The sequence below is a fragment of the Pezoporus flaviventris genome, unplaced genomic scaffold (genome assembly GCF_033815535.1).
Source record: "Pezoporus flaviventris isolate CSIRO_AGI_PZ_B2104156 unplaced genomic scaffold, CSIRO_AGI_Pfla_v1 ptg000009l, whole genome shotgun sequence".
Taxonomy (NCBI): Eukaryota; Metazoa; Chordata; class Aves; order Psittaciformes; family Psittacidae; genus Pezoporus; species Pezoporus flaviventris.
The window spans coordinates 2,557,323-2,571,997 of record NW_026892557.1 but is presented as its reverse complement, the minus strand read 5'-3'; the positions used below and the strand labels follow the sequence as shown (position 1 = coordinate 2,571,997).

General features: G+C 47.1%; 1 protein-coding gene across 8 annotated transcripts in view; it reads right to left on the bottom strand.

The window, feature by feature from the left end:
• SAMD11 (sterile alpha motif domain containing 11) overlaps positions 1–14,675 on the bottom strand; it is a 134,075-nt gene that overhangs the window by 60,772 nt on the left and 58,628 nt on the right. For 7 of the 8 annotated variants that reach the window (XM_061450199.1, XM_061450198.1, XM_061450195.1 and 4 more), the window contains 2 exons: positions 14,454–14,632; positions 5,438–5,488 (listed from right to left, as the gene is read on the bottom strand). In XM_061450199.1, coding sequence (XP_061306183.1) covers positions 5,438–5,488; positions 14,454–14,632 — 230 coding nt within the window. The remainder of the gene's footprint in view (positions 1–5,437; positions 5,489–14,453; positions 14,633–14,675) is intronic. The other variant, XM_061450197.1, reaches the window with a different exon arrangement.

Here is a 14,675-nt window from a genome sequence, read left to right as displayed (position 1 = left end):
ATCAACCATGTGGATCTGGTGTGGATTTACATTACTTCTCTCCTTCCAGTTCAACAAAAGAACACATCCATCTCCTTGTTGGGCAACTATTGTCTAAAAGCAAACAGGTATGTCTCTGTTTGATGAACAAACTGAAATCACCCATCTGGAAAGTCTTTTCCTTCCAACATATTGTCTTCACATAGCCATGCCATGACTGCCAACAGCAGCGGCATTAGCCAAGAGCTCCCTTGTATGTACTGGCTTTGCCTTCAAGAAGCACATCCTGGTTCACAGCTTTAACAGCTATAAAGGTGAGAGTTCTTTGTATATTCCCCCAAGCTGAGGGTTAAAACATTTCCTTAAGCAGCTCAGGTCCCACAGCCACAGCAGAAGCAATGTGGAAGGGCTGAATTCATCCCCATGTTAACTAAGTGTCCTCTGTATACCAGTGCAGAAGTCATGGTTAATACATTCTGCAGCGTTTCACTGGGATCTCTTTAAGCTTTCCCTAGCATACAGTCAAGAGCTGTCCTCCAAAGTCACCATGAGTTATGGAAGCAGCTCTGCAGCTCTCCATACAGTTGCTATTCCATCAGTGTTCTCTGCCCTGACTCAAATCTGAGGGGCAAAAATCACCTCGTTCTCTTTAGTTCAGCTCACAATCAGCTTTTGCAACTGGGGCTACTGCTCCAGCCCTGCTGCCTGTTGGTGTGGAGGCAGAAACCAGAGACTGGCAGGGCAGGGTGAAGGCAGGTCCCCATTTGAGGGCTCTCTTGTCCCTCTGCCACTGTCTGGTTTTCCCTGGAACTTACAGGCACCAGCTCTTTCAGCAGCGGATGCTAAAGGCTGCAGGGTGTTAAGGGGACACATCCAGCTTCCAGCTGCTAAAAACTTGTGACCTTTCAGTGCCTACTTCAGTTCTTCTGGATTAAAAGGCAAAAGCTTACAATGGAAAATAAAGAACTAAATAAAAAAGTAGACAGCCCAGAAGCCATCCTCTATCAATCCTTAAAGGGCAGAGCAGCAGGATGCTCCGGCACTTGGTAACGTTACCTGTATCACACAGTAATACCTCCTGCTGAGTCAGGATTGGCCTTGACATGATCCAAACTGCCTACTTTTCGATTCTCCTCTCCTGTTTTCCTTTACTCACACCATGTGTATCTGTCCAAAGGCATGAACTAAGTCACTGAATTCCCCTTCAGTTTGCTTCTGCTGTCCCATTTCCCATGCATTTTTCACCCACTTCTTCCACTTGGCCTGATTTGTTTCATGTCCTCTTCCTTCTTGACCAACCTGTTTAATTCCTCCTTAAATACAAGTTCCTAAAACGTAACATGTACCTACAACAACCCAATTTAAGCACTGTTGAAACCCAGTTCTGGCCAAGTAAGAGTTGATGCCAGGATTAAATCAAGGTGGAAAGGCCCTAAGTATGTTATAGTCCAACTTAAACATACACATACACACGGATACACAGGCTCTTGGCCAAAAGTCTGTCTCAAACACATTCTAATGTGGTTCATGCCCATCCAGAAAGGCTGGTTACACACCACTGTAACCTTTGTTTAAACTGTGCTTGTTAAATGCATTTTGCTTGCTCTGGGCAAACAGTGCTTTTGTTTTCCTTCCATCTCCTTAGGCAGTCTTCATGTAGGAGAGACCTGGCTAAAACCATCCCCAGTAAGCTTGGAGTGCCCCTCAAGTGGCTTTTTGTTCATATGGCAGTGAAGAGACACTCCTGCATGCTCCTTTGTCACTGGTTTATGCCTGCACCGGCACAGGACTTATGCTGCCTTGGATACGCTGTCAGGGTTTGCTTACCATGCCGCCCAAAGCTGAAGCATGGGGCTCAATTCTCTGCTCCTTGTCTTTGTATGCAGCTTGAACCAAATTACGCAGCATCTCCTTTCCTGCCACTCAGGTCATCTTTAACAAGGGCACCAGTGAAAAACTCCCCACTCCCTTGGAAACAGGGATGGTTTAATTGCACTGTCAGTGCCTTGAAATTCTCAGGTGGGCAAAATGCTTATTCCACCCAGAGCTGCATCCCTCCACGGCATTAACATGCATGGCCTCTTATCTATTTCTCACTCACCTCCCTGCAATTCCCTCAGGACATCAAGTGGCAACAAACAGAAGGAAAATCCTTTTCCTGCCTGGAACTCCTTTTTAGTCCACAATTTGTTTTCATGAGATGCCTCAGCCTCAGGAAGGTAAATCCTGCCCGTGGTGCTGAGCAACTGTGACAGACACTGGAATCGAGGGGAGCACAGAGCAGACACAGACCGGGCTTTAACCTTGGGTTTAGTATTGGAGAATAAAGGAAGTGCATCACTTACTGAGCAACTTGAACACATTTCAGCAACTATTCCAGGAATGACACGTCCAGATAAGGAAATTCTACCTTTAAAAGGGAATGTTCAAGGAAGACTAGCTATAAGCAAAGCCTCACACCTGTATTAACCTCCAAGCTTAAAAGGGAAGGGAGCAAAGCATCTGGCAAGACAAGAAGAGATCCTAATCTCTCCTTTGAGGACAATTCTCCTACCTGGAGCTTTTGGTTTGTTGCATACAGAACGACTTGTACCCAATTAAATGTCTTTTTATCCGGGACAATGCAGACAGCAATCCCAAGGTGGAATCCAATGAATCCAGGTATTTCCTGTCAACTTGGAAAGGAAGATCAAAGACAACCTTATGCCAAAGGGGCAGGGAAATGAAGATGGCAACTCTCAGCCCTGCTTGATTAAAGCAGCACAGTGTCTGTGTGTATCCACACCCTAGTGATGTCCCGGCATGGCTTTGGGATGACCTGTGTTAACTCCCATGTCCACGTCCCCCGACACAGGGCCCTGAGAACAGGGGTCAGCTAAACCTCTTTGCCACCCCATGATGTATGTACACAGAACCATGTGGCAATGCAGGTCACTTAAATACATACAACCCTTTTCTGTGCCAACACATTTGTCTTTCCCTGCCACACAGCACATTGCCTGTTGTTTTCTTCTGACCTTGATGAATGACTTTAGTTGGACTGTTTAATCTGCAAAACTTCTATTCCCAGGAGGAGCTACCAATGCTTCTGCCCGGAGAGAGCTAAACTGAAGGGCACAAACACTTAAACTGAGGAGTCTGAAGAAGTGCACTTGTTGATGTAAAAACCAGACCGTTACTTTATTCTATGCACTGGAAGATCAGATTTAAATCCTTTTTTAAGACAGGGATTCTCATTTCCAAAGGTGTTTGCACCCTTTGTGCAGGATCCTGCTTCACATGGCTACTACTTAAGGCTTGTGTCAGTGCTTCCACTACAAAGCTCTCTCTTTTAGGAATTTATAACCCAGCTGTAAAACTGTGCTCTGGGCTGAAATTCATCATGCAAGGTTCTGCTGGAAGGAATCCATCCCTTTGTATTTTAGCCCCAAAAGCTCATAGCAACAAACCAGGGATTTTAGTCTAAAGGCTGCCATATAAACCCCCTCCCTCAGTGGGTTTTTATACAAGTGCTGCATGAGATGTGCTTTCTAGACCAGCTTCCAGATGCTCCCTGATCCGGGTGGGTTTTGTATCCTTAACATTGTCAATTTTAGGAGTTATGGGGGTGTATGCTTCAGGGCCAAAGTCTGTGCTTACATACATACCAGTGAGTACCTCTGCCCTCATCCACTCCCTAATGGGGTGTGAATCAGTGCAGCTTTCCCACCCTTCACTCCTCACGGCCTCCCCTGAGCCTCATGGGGATGCCAGGACATAATTCATACCCTAGCACTCAATGAAGCAGAGATGGACTTGTCCCTCCACAGGCACTGTTCAGGCTACAACCTTCACCCACCAATGCTGGCAACACAACAGTCCAGCTTGTCCTCAGGCTGGAGCAGGGAGTGAGTGGGTATATGTGCAAATAGTGTGTACAACAGAGATGCCCACACCCCCCACAGTATGGATGGGTACATCTCCCTAAAGCTCTTAAACAATGTTCTCTTAAGTCAACACTACATTTGCTGCACTGAGTCTTACACACATTAACTCTGGTCACAGAAGTCATCAGATAAATTTATTTGCACTCCCTTGCTCAGACAAGCTGCTCTCTACAGAGTACGAATCATTTCTTAAATGTATGTGTAGTGTCTAGCATGCAGTGGTAGTAGTAGCACTAGTAGCAGTAGTAGTACCAGTAGTAGTAGCAGCATTTTTCTACTGTTTTGAAGAGCAGGAAGTTCACACACAGCATCATAAACTACTTCTAGCAAAAACAAAGATGCTCTCAGTGGACTGCTACTTGCAGGCAGATCCAATGGACCAGATCCTGCTTCCTACAGTATCCGTGTGTATGCAGCACATACAGAACCAGATTCTGGACTCTTCTACACCCCATCTACCTCCTTCTCTGCTGCGCAAATTCATTAATACCAGACTCAGCTATTTCACTCTGATTCAGCATAAACCGAGGTTCAAAATGCCAGTTTTCCTCTTCTAGTGCAACTTCTGCAGCTACATTTTAAAGGATTAGAGAAGTTTGTGACTATTACCAATGAAAACGCACCACGTTCAGGGTGTATCAACTGACCAGAGGTCACAAAGGAATACTCATGTCTATAACTGGGTATCTTCCACTGATGAATTTCCACTTTCTTAGGGATCTGTGAGTGCAGGAAACCAGACTTCAAACCCAATCCACCACTGGTTTGGCAATCCTTCTCCTCTCACAATTCAGACTCTTACCTCATTTCTTGTATTTATGCTTTGTAAAACACTTGTCATTTGAATGTCAACTTCTACCCACTCATAAATCCTCTTGCAATGCACTTTTGCAGCTGTATTTCAACCCAGTCACACTTCACAGTGTCAAATGCAGAGTCCTAGCGGTTACAACACTTCACACACTGCAGTTGAATGACTACATGCTTAAGGTTTTTGCAGGACCAGAGTGTCCCAGGGTTACCACATTATCTAAAGCATCTTTCCCCCAGTGATTCTCGCCATTTGTGCCACCTTTACAGGTAGCACTGAGTTAAGCTGGCTAAACACAACTCCTGAGCAACTCAGGAGCATCAGTTACTATGGCCTTCAATGAGCCTTCTGCACAAAGAATCACTTCTGCACATGAGATGCAGATTCCCATGTCTCATGTTGGGATATAGATCTGGGCCACCCCAACCTTGCATGCTTCCAAAAAGGAACTAAAGCAGACATATAAATCAATAATGGTCTTTCTTCAGTCTAATCAATTCTCTCTCCCAACATAAGAGACTGTTTCCCCCCCACAGACAATGTCCCCGAAATACAAACAAAAGAAAGGATTTGTAAGGGGAGGAAAAAGGAACAAAGGAGGAAGAAAAAAAACCCCACAGCACTGACAGAAACGTTCATTTACATCTAACAGCATCCATATGCCAGTAACAGATCATAAACTCTTAGCCTACCATACAAAGAGGGTGCCCCAAAATGGTACCTGCAAGAGGTCTCTCGGAAGGAGATGTTTAAATCCCAGTGGGTGTGTATCCTGTTGACAAACAAACAGAGAGGTCAATGGCACATGCACTGCATCTCTTGCCACTTAACAAATCTGCTCCCTCATAACAACCCACCCATGGTCCCTCTGCCTAGCTCTCAACCACAACTACAGCCCCCTCCTGAGCCATGGGGTGCTGCACTGCACACACACGAGTCCTGCATGCCCACAGCAGGACCCACTGCTGTAAATGAGCCCTGCAGGTGAGCTGTACAGCGGTGAGAGAACTCCTCCTTGCTGCATGCAGCCTCTCTAATAGGTGTGGGGACTGCAGGATGCTGTCTCCACTAATAGGGCACGTTCTGAGGAAGCAGCAAGAGCTAAGCAGTGACATTTCCTGAAGGAAACCCAAACGTGGCTGTGCTGCGTTCCCTCCTCTGCACCCACCCCACCTGTAAATAAATTATTAGCTATTTCCCACCTCGGAAATTAATTCCACGGATTCTGTCACTCTGCTGCTGACAAGCAGGAACAGCAGCTTCTGGATGAACAATGTCCTGAATTAACACACAGCAGCCAAGGGACTTGGGGTTTTGCTGCTGTTCAGCTTTTTCTCTCTTGCTACTCGACAGCATCCACACCGACCCAGAGGGCTAAGGCAGATGCTTGACCTTCTGTGGTCTGGTGTCTCCACTCGAGCACTGACCCCCCACCACCAGCTCAGTGCTCTGTGGCCACCACTGTTTCTCCATGACAACATGATGGATGAGAATCCCATCCATCTGAGCCTGGCTCCTTGCACAAACCCACTCCCACATCTCTCAGCATCAGGCAGTGAACACGCTGGTTCTTAGCTGTGTGTATAAATCAGCTCCTGCAGATGTAGGCTCCCAAATGCATTAAACAGAAGTGGCTGAAAAGACGACAAGCAGCAGAAGCCAAATATACTTTTGTGCATTTTGTGTATCCCAACAGCATTCCTGCCCCTGTCCTCAGCTAGAAAAAGCAAGTGTGTAGCTGAAGACCACCTGACTGCAGAAGCAGCCTAATCTAAAGCCTGCTGAAGTGAAAGAGAGCCTTTCTCCCTATTTGAATGTGCTTTGAATTGGGCCAGAAAGCACTTAAGCATGACCAGGGAAGTCAATGGGACTTAACTCAGGTTTAGAGTGTCTGTTTAAGTGCTTCCCTGAATGGGTGCCTCTGCCTCAGCCTGGCTCAGAAATCAACTGAAAACAACCCTTAGCACGGAAACAATTTCACATCCAAGACAGGATGGTGCTGCAGGTTTTACTAATGTGATAGCATTCCTGGTGTGCTCTCAGGAAGGCAGCCTGGTTGCTCTGAGAAGTTCTTTTAGGGGTTGGTTAGATTACGGCAGATATCACCTGCCACCAACGAAGCTATGCTCAGAGCCGTACTCAGTAATTCCAATTGTTCCCGGTTTTTCCTATTTTTCTTCCTCATATACAACAATTTAAAAGACTTATCCCAGCTTTCCATCTTCCCAGCATTTTATTTGCAAATAGAAATGGAACAGGTACTTCCCAGCTGCTGAGCTTACAGCAGTAACAGTTGCTCTTCAAAGTGAAACTCCAGACATTTAAAACAGACCAAACTGGGGCACTGAGTAGTGTTTCTATGAACTGAAGTGTAGCCAAGCTCTGGGACACATTTGGGCTTTCCAGGTAAGCTGCTCTGAGTCCAAAGTTCAAAGCCAATTCAAAGCACCCTGATGGGGCTGACAGGCACACAAGGGTCTGGCCTGCTCACATGAGAGCGGAACTGGGTGGTCAGCCTGATTCCACACTGCTCCCTCCAATACAAGGTTTCCTCATCCACAAAACCTTTATAAACCCCCTTTAATTCCAGCTCAACACCTTGCACTGCGCAGATCAGATCCTTGGGAGAGCTCCAAACACTGCCCAGTGATGAACACTGCGGGACCAGCTGGAACTGAAACTGCTGAAAAAGAACCTTGTGCTTCTCCTGTTTATGCTGAGTTATAGATATATTAAAAGCCATGTTTCTGATTCATTAGAACCCCATGATCCCTTTCCTGGTCATGTTTTCAGTTCAGCAAACCTGTGCTTAAGGTAACCTGCCCCATGGGCCTCAAGAGGCAACATGCATTTCCTCCAAGCAGTGTTCAGAGCCTAACAACGGGGGTATAAGTAACCCTGTTCTGCTCTACCACCAAAGCTCAGCTAACTACATGTCTGTCCCTTGGGCTTACAACATGTGGTAGAATGCACCTACTTTACCTGGCAGGTAAAGGAGTGTTTTTCATCCTGGACTCTCAGAGCAGGGCTGCAATGATGTGCTCAGGTGGCAAAGGGAACTAAGAGCAGAGCAGAAGCTTGCCTGGGCTGCGGGCTCTCCACTCAGGGTTTCATCTCCATGTTAAACTCAGCCTCCCACAAGATGTAACTTCTCATTGTCTACTACAGGTACTGACACGGGCAGGCTGCAGAGCGTGATCCTAGAGCCAGGCAAAGGCACATCTCATACATGAGACAGCACAGCTAAACCTCAAAGTATAAGAACAGTGCATCAGGGAGTTGTAAGGGGGGGGACACACACCTCATACCAAGGGAATAGCTCAGATCCACACGGGGGCAGAAACATCTATCTGCCAAGATGGATAATTAAACACCCATATTTAGACAAATGGATAGGTGAGAATGAAATTAAATTCTCATTATCTTTTTTTTGGGGGTGGGAGGAGGGCGGGATGAGGAGCAGAACCAAGCACTCTCTACACCGTTACCACCAATTAGATTCCTGAGGCTGATGTACATCTTGCTGTAAGGGGTCATTCGTCCAATTGAAATCAAATTACTAATCATTTGCAAACTATCAGCTACACAAGCCCGTCCTTGGGGTCTATAAAGCATGGGGAGCAGGAGCCAGTCCCTTGCTAATTAGTAACAGAAAAGGAGGGGCAGAAATAAAAGCCACCACCAGGCAAAGGTGTTACTGCTGCTACTGCCTCTCCCACCTCCCCAGCAACCCAAGGTGTCAGACACAGTGTGAGCAGTTAGAAAGTGTTCAGTAGAGAATACAGAGTCATAGAGTCCTAGATTGGGTTGGGTTGGATGGGACCTTAAAGCTCATCCACTTTGAACCCCTTGCCATGGGCACGGACACCTTCCACTAGAGCAGGTTGCTCTTTCCACACTGTCTCAGCTTCCACAGTCTCCCTGTATCCATTCCATGCTGTTTTCAGGCAGCCAATATAAAGAAGCTTGTGCAGGCAATAAACAAGGGTTGGCCCCTCCAGGAAACCTCATACGTGATGACTGGAAGAATGGCCTTAAGATTGCAGCAAGACTGAGACCTGGACTTGGGGCATGTGGGTTATTCTCCACCATGGAATTGATGTTGCAAGGGTCAGATACAAGGAGATATAGAGAGCACTTGAGGGTCAAGATTTCATTTGCTTTCATTCTCACAGTTCACCTCGCTTTTTGCTCTCCTATCTCCTTCCTGGGCAAGAAGGGATTTCTTGCTGTTTTTATCCTGCAGCATCCCTGGGAAGTAAGTAGCCATTTTCCCTCCCTCTCTCCCCCATGAAGTGTATGTCCTCATTAGGGCAATGACATGCTTCCTGGCACTCTGGCCCATGTCCAGCCTTTGCTTCCCAGAGGGTTCTTTAATGTATATATTGAATACAGTGACTGTTATTAAGTGAGAGAGAAAAAGGGGAAAGGAGGGAGGAAAGAGAAAGGAGAATAGAAAATAAAGGGTCGCAGGGGAAGGAAGAAGGGATTAACAGCAAATAACCCGTGGAAGCTGTGTAAGAAGTGTCATAAAGCAGCAGAATATGTCTCCAGCCACAAGAGGGGCCCTGCCTCCCTCCCCTTGAGTCACAGCAATTAGAAGAAGGGCTGTCGGATCTAATCTAAGAGCCTGGTTCACGGCTGGAGCCTGCAGCCCTGCTCTGTCATGTGTCTCGTTTCTCTCCTGCTTGGAAGAGCTTGTCGGCTCAGCCGAGCCCCCAGCCATGCTCTGGCTTTGGCAGCAGGTAAAAAGCAGCGTCGTGTGGTATATCCTGCCATGGAACAGCTCCATGGGAGCGGGGATGTCACACAGGGCAGTGCTCCCAGTGTTTGGAAGCAGTTCAGATAGAGGCCAAGCGAGAGGAGGAAGGTAAAGGCAGTGTTTTGTGCACTGCACATCAGCTGAGAAGGCAGTGGGGCCTCAGAGCCCTGAATTCCAAGCAGGTGCTTGTGACAAATATAATGGGGGGGGGGTGCCTGGGTTTGATCTTCAATCAATTAGGGAGTCAAAGAGCAGCAGCCTTATGGGATGTAAGAAATAGCTTTCCACTTAGAAAGGCAGGCGGTGAAAGGCTGACAGCCACGAGCCATTAAGGCTTAGTGCAGGTCAGTAATTTCACTATTAGAAAATGGGCAGAGAGAGGAGAATTGCTGTCAAACCAGTCTGTGAGGTGAAGGATGCTGGGGGACAGGGGAGAGCAACTTGCCCCTGTCTGGATGCTATTCATGTTCATGTCTGAATAGGGGCAAGGAGAGAGTGTCCCATCACTCCTTGAGTAAGCATCTTCATTTCAAATGCTCTCCTCTGGTCTGAAGTAACACTAATGTCATGTGTGTCACGCTGCTGACAGGCCCAGAGAAGCTCTGGGGGTGTGAGGAGTGATATAAAAAGCTGAGGAAGGATTTAAGGGCACAATGAGCTTCTCCAGGAATCTGCTTCTCATTGCATAGACACCCTGTTACAGGACAACTTTCACTGCTCCTCAAAATGGCTTTCATTTCAGAGCAATGGCAAGGCAAGGAACCCCCGTCTGTTGTATGCTCTCATTGTAGAATCTGCTCCTCCTTTTGCTCCCAATCCACAAAAGAATTTCCAAGCCATTTTTGCCATACATAGAATCATGTAACCACAGAATGGTTTGGGTTGGAAAGGACGTAAAGATCAGTCAGTTCCAACCCCCTGCCATGGGCAGGGACACCTCACACTAAACCATGGCACCCAAGGCTCTGTCCAACCTGGCCTTGACCACCACCAGGGATGGAGCATTCACAACCTCCCTGGGCAACCCATTCCAGTGCCTCACCACCCTTACAGTAAAGAACTTCTTCCTTATATCCAATCTAAACTTCCCCTGTATAAGTTTTAACCCCTTACCCCTTGTCCTATCACTACAGTTCCTAAAGAATAGTCCCACCCCAACACGTCCTATTGCTACAGCCCCATTTGCTATCCTGCCCACTCTCAGCTCACTGTACGTGTTTACTGATATTCCAAAGGATTCTTTCAGAGGAAGGTCAAAAAATTCCACCATTTTAAACAGGTTCTTAAGTATTTACTGCCTCTCATTATTAGCCAAGCCATCCCACTTGGCTGGGGACTTACAGCTCTGCATGAGCAGTTCCTAACCTACCCTGTTTAAATCTCAGCTGCTATCATTACATTCCCCCCCTTCTCTTCCCCTCCCATACTAATGAGAAATCCCAGTCTTTAAAATCCAAATTCAATTCATACACCATAAGACAATGCTGGGCATAAATCCAACAGCATATGAGGATCTTCGTGTTGAAGCTGAACCTTATTCTATGGCTATGCTGGCTTTACACTAGTTCTTGGGATAACATAATGAAGATCCTTGAAGGCAGTTTGAACCTCAGTGTGGAAAAGCTCATGGGCTTTTCTGAGGTAATGCATCTATCAGTGTTGGATGGAATGCTCCAATGAGGGCAAGGAAGTTAATGTTTTCCAAATCATTGACGAGCAATGGGATTTGTCATGTCAAACTTCCTCTGCTTTGCTTATTTTGTGCCTAGGATAAACCAGAGCAGTAACAAAAAAGCATCTGTAGCCAGAGAGGGGCTCTTCATCAGGGACTGCAGGGACAGGACAAGGAGATGGGTTCAAACTGAAACAGGGCAGATTTAGGATAGATCTAAGGCAGAAGCTCTTCCCTGTGAGGGTGCCCAGAGAAGCTGTGGCTGCCCCATCCCTGGCAGTGTTCAAGGCCAGGCTGGACACAGGGGCTTGGAGCAAGCTGCTCCAGTGGAAGGGGCCCCTGCCCATGGCAGGGGTTGGAACTGGATGAACCCATGCTGCTGGTTCTGTGATTCTGTAACTTTTAGCTTCTCTTGCTGGGAAGAGGCAGCTCAGCTCACAGCCTGTGAGGAAAAAGGCTTCATGAAGCCAAGGTTTCTAATTGAAGCCTGCTCTAGTTCTTGTACCACCTCAGCTATACCGGTATCATTAGGACCAAAATAACCATACAGGTGACGTGGCTGCCATGGTGCATGCAGGCAGTGTTGTAAAAGAGCCAGATCTTCAGGAACCAGAAATGTGATCAAAAGAAAAGGGATTTTCCTCTGCCAACACTGTCCCAGTCCTCTTCAGAGCTGAGTGCTCACAGTCTGTGTCAGCAGTGACACAGTTTTGCAAGGACTTGGCTGTGAAATGAGCTGGCATGCACTGACTTCAGTAACAGTTCCAGGTCTCTGCTCCTTTCTAGGGCTGCAAGAACATCCTGAGGCAGGTTTTCTCTGCTTCAGATCTCCTCTGAAGGCCATTACCATGGGCAATTGCCTAAGATCACGGAGACAATCACTGTCAAAGGCTATGGTGAGGGACCAGCCAAGAAACTAAGCTTCTGACTCATATTCTAATCCCTGGAGTCTTTTCTTCACCAGTGCCCAGACCTCAAAGTAGCAGAAAGCATTCCCTTGTGCCAACAGCAGAAGGAAATGGTCAGTATAAAGGAAATTAGGAATAGGAGATGAAAGAAAAGGCAACAGTGTACAATGCAAGTGGTTATAATGGCACATGAATGCAGGTGTGCACGAGGGCCATCCAGGGGAACAAGAGGAAAACACAGGTTTGCTCAGGCCCTGACCTTGTTTTCTGCTATCACAGTTTAACCTATTTCTTCTTCTCAGTGGGAGACAATAAAACCTCAGCCCAATCCATCACCAATGGGGGAGGATACAACAGGTGAATTAACAGCAGCAAGCAGATGGGGCACTGTCTCTGACGGGCCCCAGCTGTCATGTCTGTCAGCTGTCTGGCCTTTATGATGCTGCTGCTGTCCCTGGAGCCAGCCCCATCACACCTTCCGCCCCCGTCCCTATAACGATGCTGGGAACAGGCAGAGCACGCTCCTCAGCAGGACTGGAGTCACATCCCTCTCCATCCATTGCTCTTGAACCAGTGGAAAGGGGCAGTCTGGGACAGGAAGGCTGGGAGACCCATTCACAAGGGATAAAATGCTTGGAAATACTGAGGGATTGGAGCACTGGATATACTGAATTATGTGCTCTTTCTCTGTTGGTACTGCACTCATTGAGCCCCCTGCCCCTGTTTGCCCCAGTTATTCCAGTTCTTCCCCTATAAACTCTACCAGAGCTCCCCAGAAAACGGAAAGGAGCAGAACTGTACAAAAGCAAGGAGAGTCTAAACTACTTGGGAAGAATTATGCCCTCCCCTAAGGAATCAAGACAAAGCTTAAACAAGAGACCCTGAGCCAAACTGATTGGAAAGCACAGGCATGGTTAGCTGAGGGACCGCTGCCTAGTAACTATTAAGTATTTTCCCTTCATTTCCTAATAAACAAGGCAAAGCAATTACAGTAATTAAAGATTGAAGATAAGAGCACTTTGTATTTGGGGGGCCGAGCATATCAATTAGACAGTGAGCGTGTGGTTCTCCCTCCTAATGAGACAACCCAGCACTGTCATTCTGCAGCATTAAAGGCATAATTAAAGGGGGCAGGAGAAGAAGGGCAGGACACCAAAGCTCATGGGGAGGGTTCCCTCCCCTCTGTGGCTCCTGTGCACATGCATTCTCCAAACACCTTTATGGTTTCAGGATAAGAATGAGGACCCAAAGCTGCAGTGCTAACCCCACACTTTAATTACAGGTGGGTTTTACAAGAGGGGCTGGTTACTGTTTTGTCTCCCTGCTTTCAAGCTCTCAGCTGCTCAATGTACCAGCATCTGTTGGAAAGCAAAGGGCGGGGAGGGGGGGGAACAACTTATCTGCTCAGGAGCAAGAAACACATAAAACATAAGGAAAGCAATTACATGCCTTCGGTTTCCACTCCTCTGTTTTTATAGGGCTTGTCTTAGAATCTGAGTGATTTTATGCATCAGAGGAAGATGACAATCAAGATGAGTGGCAATGATATGCATGGGAGGCTGAGGCACACAGCCTTCAGGTGTTTATTTTCCTGTAGTTACAGGTCTTCTAAACATCATCTTTTATCAGAGGGATGAGAGAACCCAAAATTCTGCAGCTGAATATTATGGGCACTGAAGCCCAAGTGACAGTAACTCAAGACAATCCCTTCCCTTCTTCTTTGAAACCTGCATGGTTCCAGGCTGAATGTATATGGTACTGAGAAAGACACCACCAAAACACATGAGAACTGAGATGAGCCCCAGTATCTGAGTGACTCTTTCCTACTGCAGCTCCAGTACTTCTACTTTTAGGCTACAGAGGCACTCAGGATCAGCGAGACCCAGCTATGCTCTTTGACACCTGTAGTCAGTAACACGTCATCAGTGCTGCTACCTCCTTCCCAAACTCTGTTCCCCAACACTGAATTATCCAGTTTATATTGCACCACAACCTGGAGACAACTGAAAGTAAAAAGCAGGACTTTGGACCCAGACACCTCTGTGTATTTTCAAACAGTTATGTAAAAAGCCTACAGATGACTTCCTGGTCATGGAATTCTTTGGCCTCATCAGACACAAAGACAGAGAATTCTGGACAGAGGGTGAAATACAACTGCAAATCCAGACACCTCTGGTGCAAACACAAGGCTCCATAGAGCCCTACTCACCCCAAACAGGAGTGAGTCAGTAGCAAAGAGGAGCCAACTAATCCTTCTGAGCTGTAATGTGACATCTGCACTTGAACTTCAGGCCCTGGAGGTGACTCCACTGGCACCCCACAAAGGCTGGTCACCCGCTGCCCAGTTTTCTCTGCCTCTGCTCTTGCAATGCAGCATTCCCTGGCAGGAGTTTACCTTCTTTTCATGATACTGATGTGGAGATCCTCCTCCTGCTTTACTTCGGGGTGCTGACCATTGCTCTTATCGCTCTCTTCGCTGTCGTCGCTATGCGAGAAAACGGAGGTCAGCTCTTTCTTCGGGATCTTGGTTGGAGGTAAGGGGATTGTCCTCTTCTCTGCCAGGCGACCCCGGTTCTGCCACAGGATGGAATTAGGTGGGATGGGCAAGGGCAGGGAG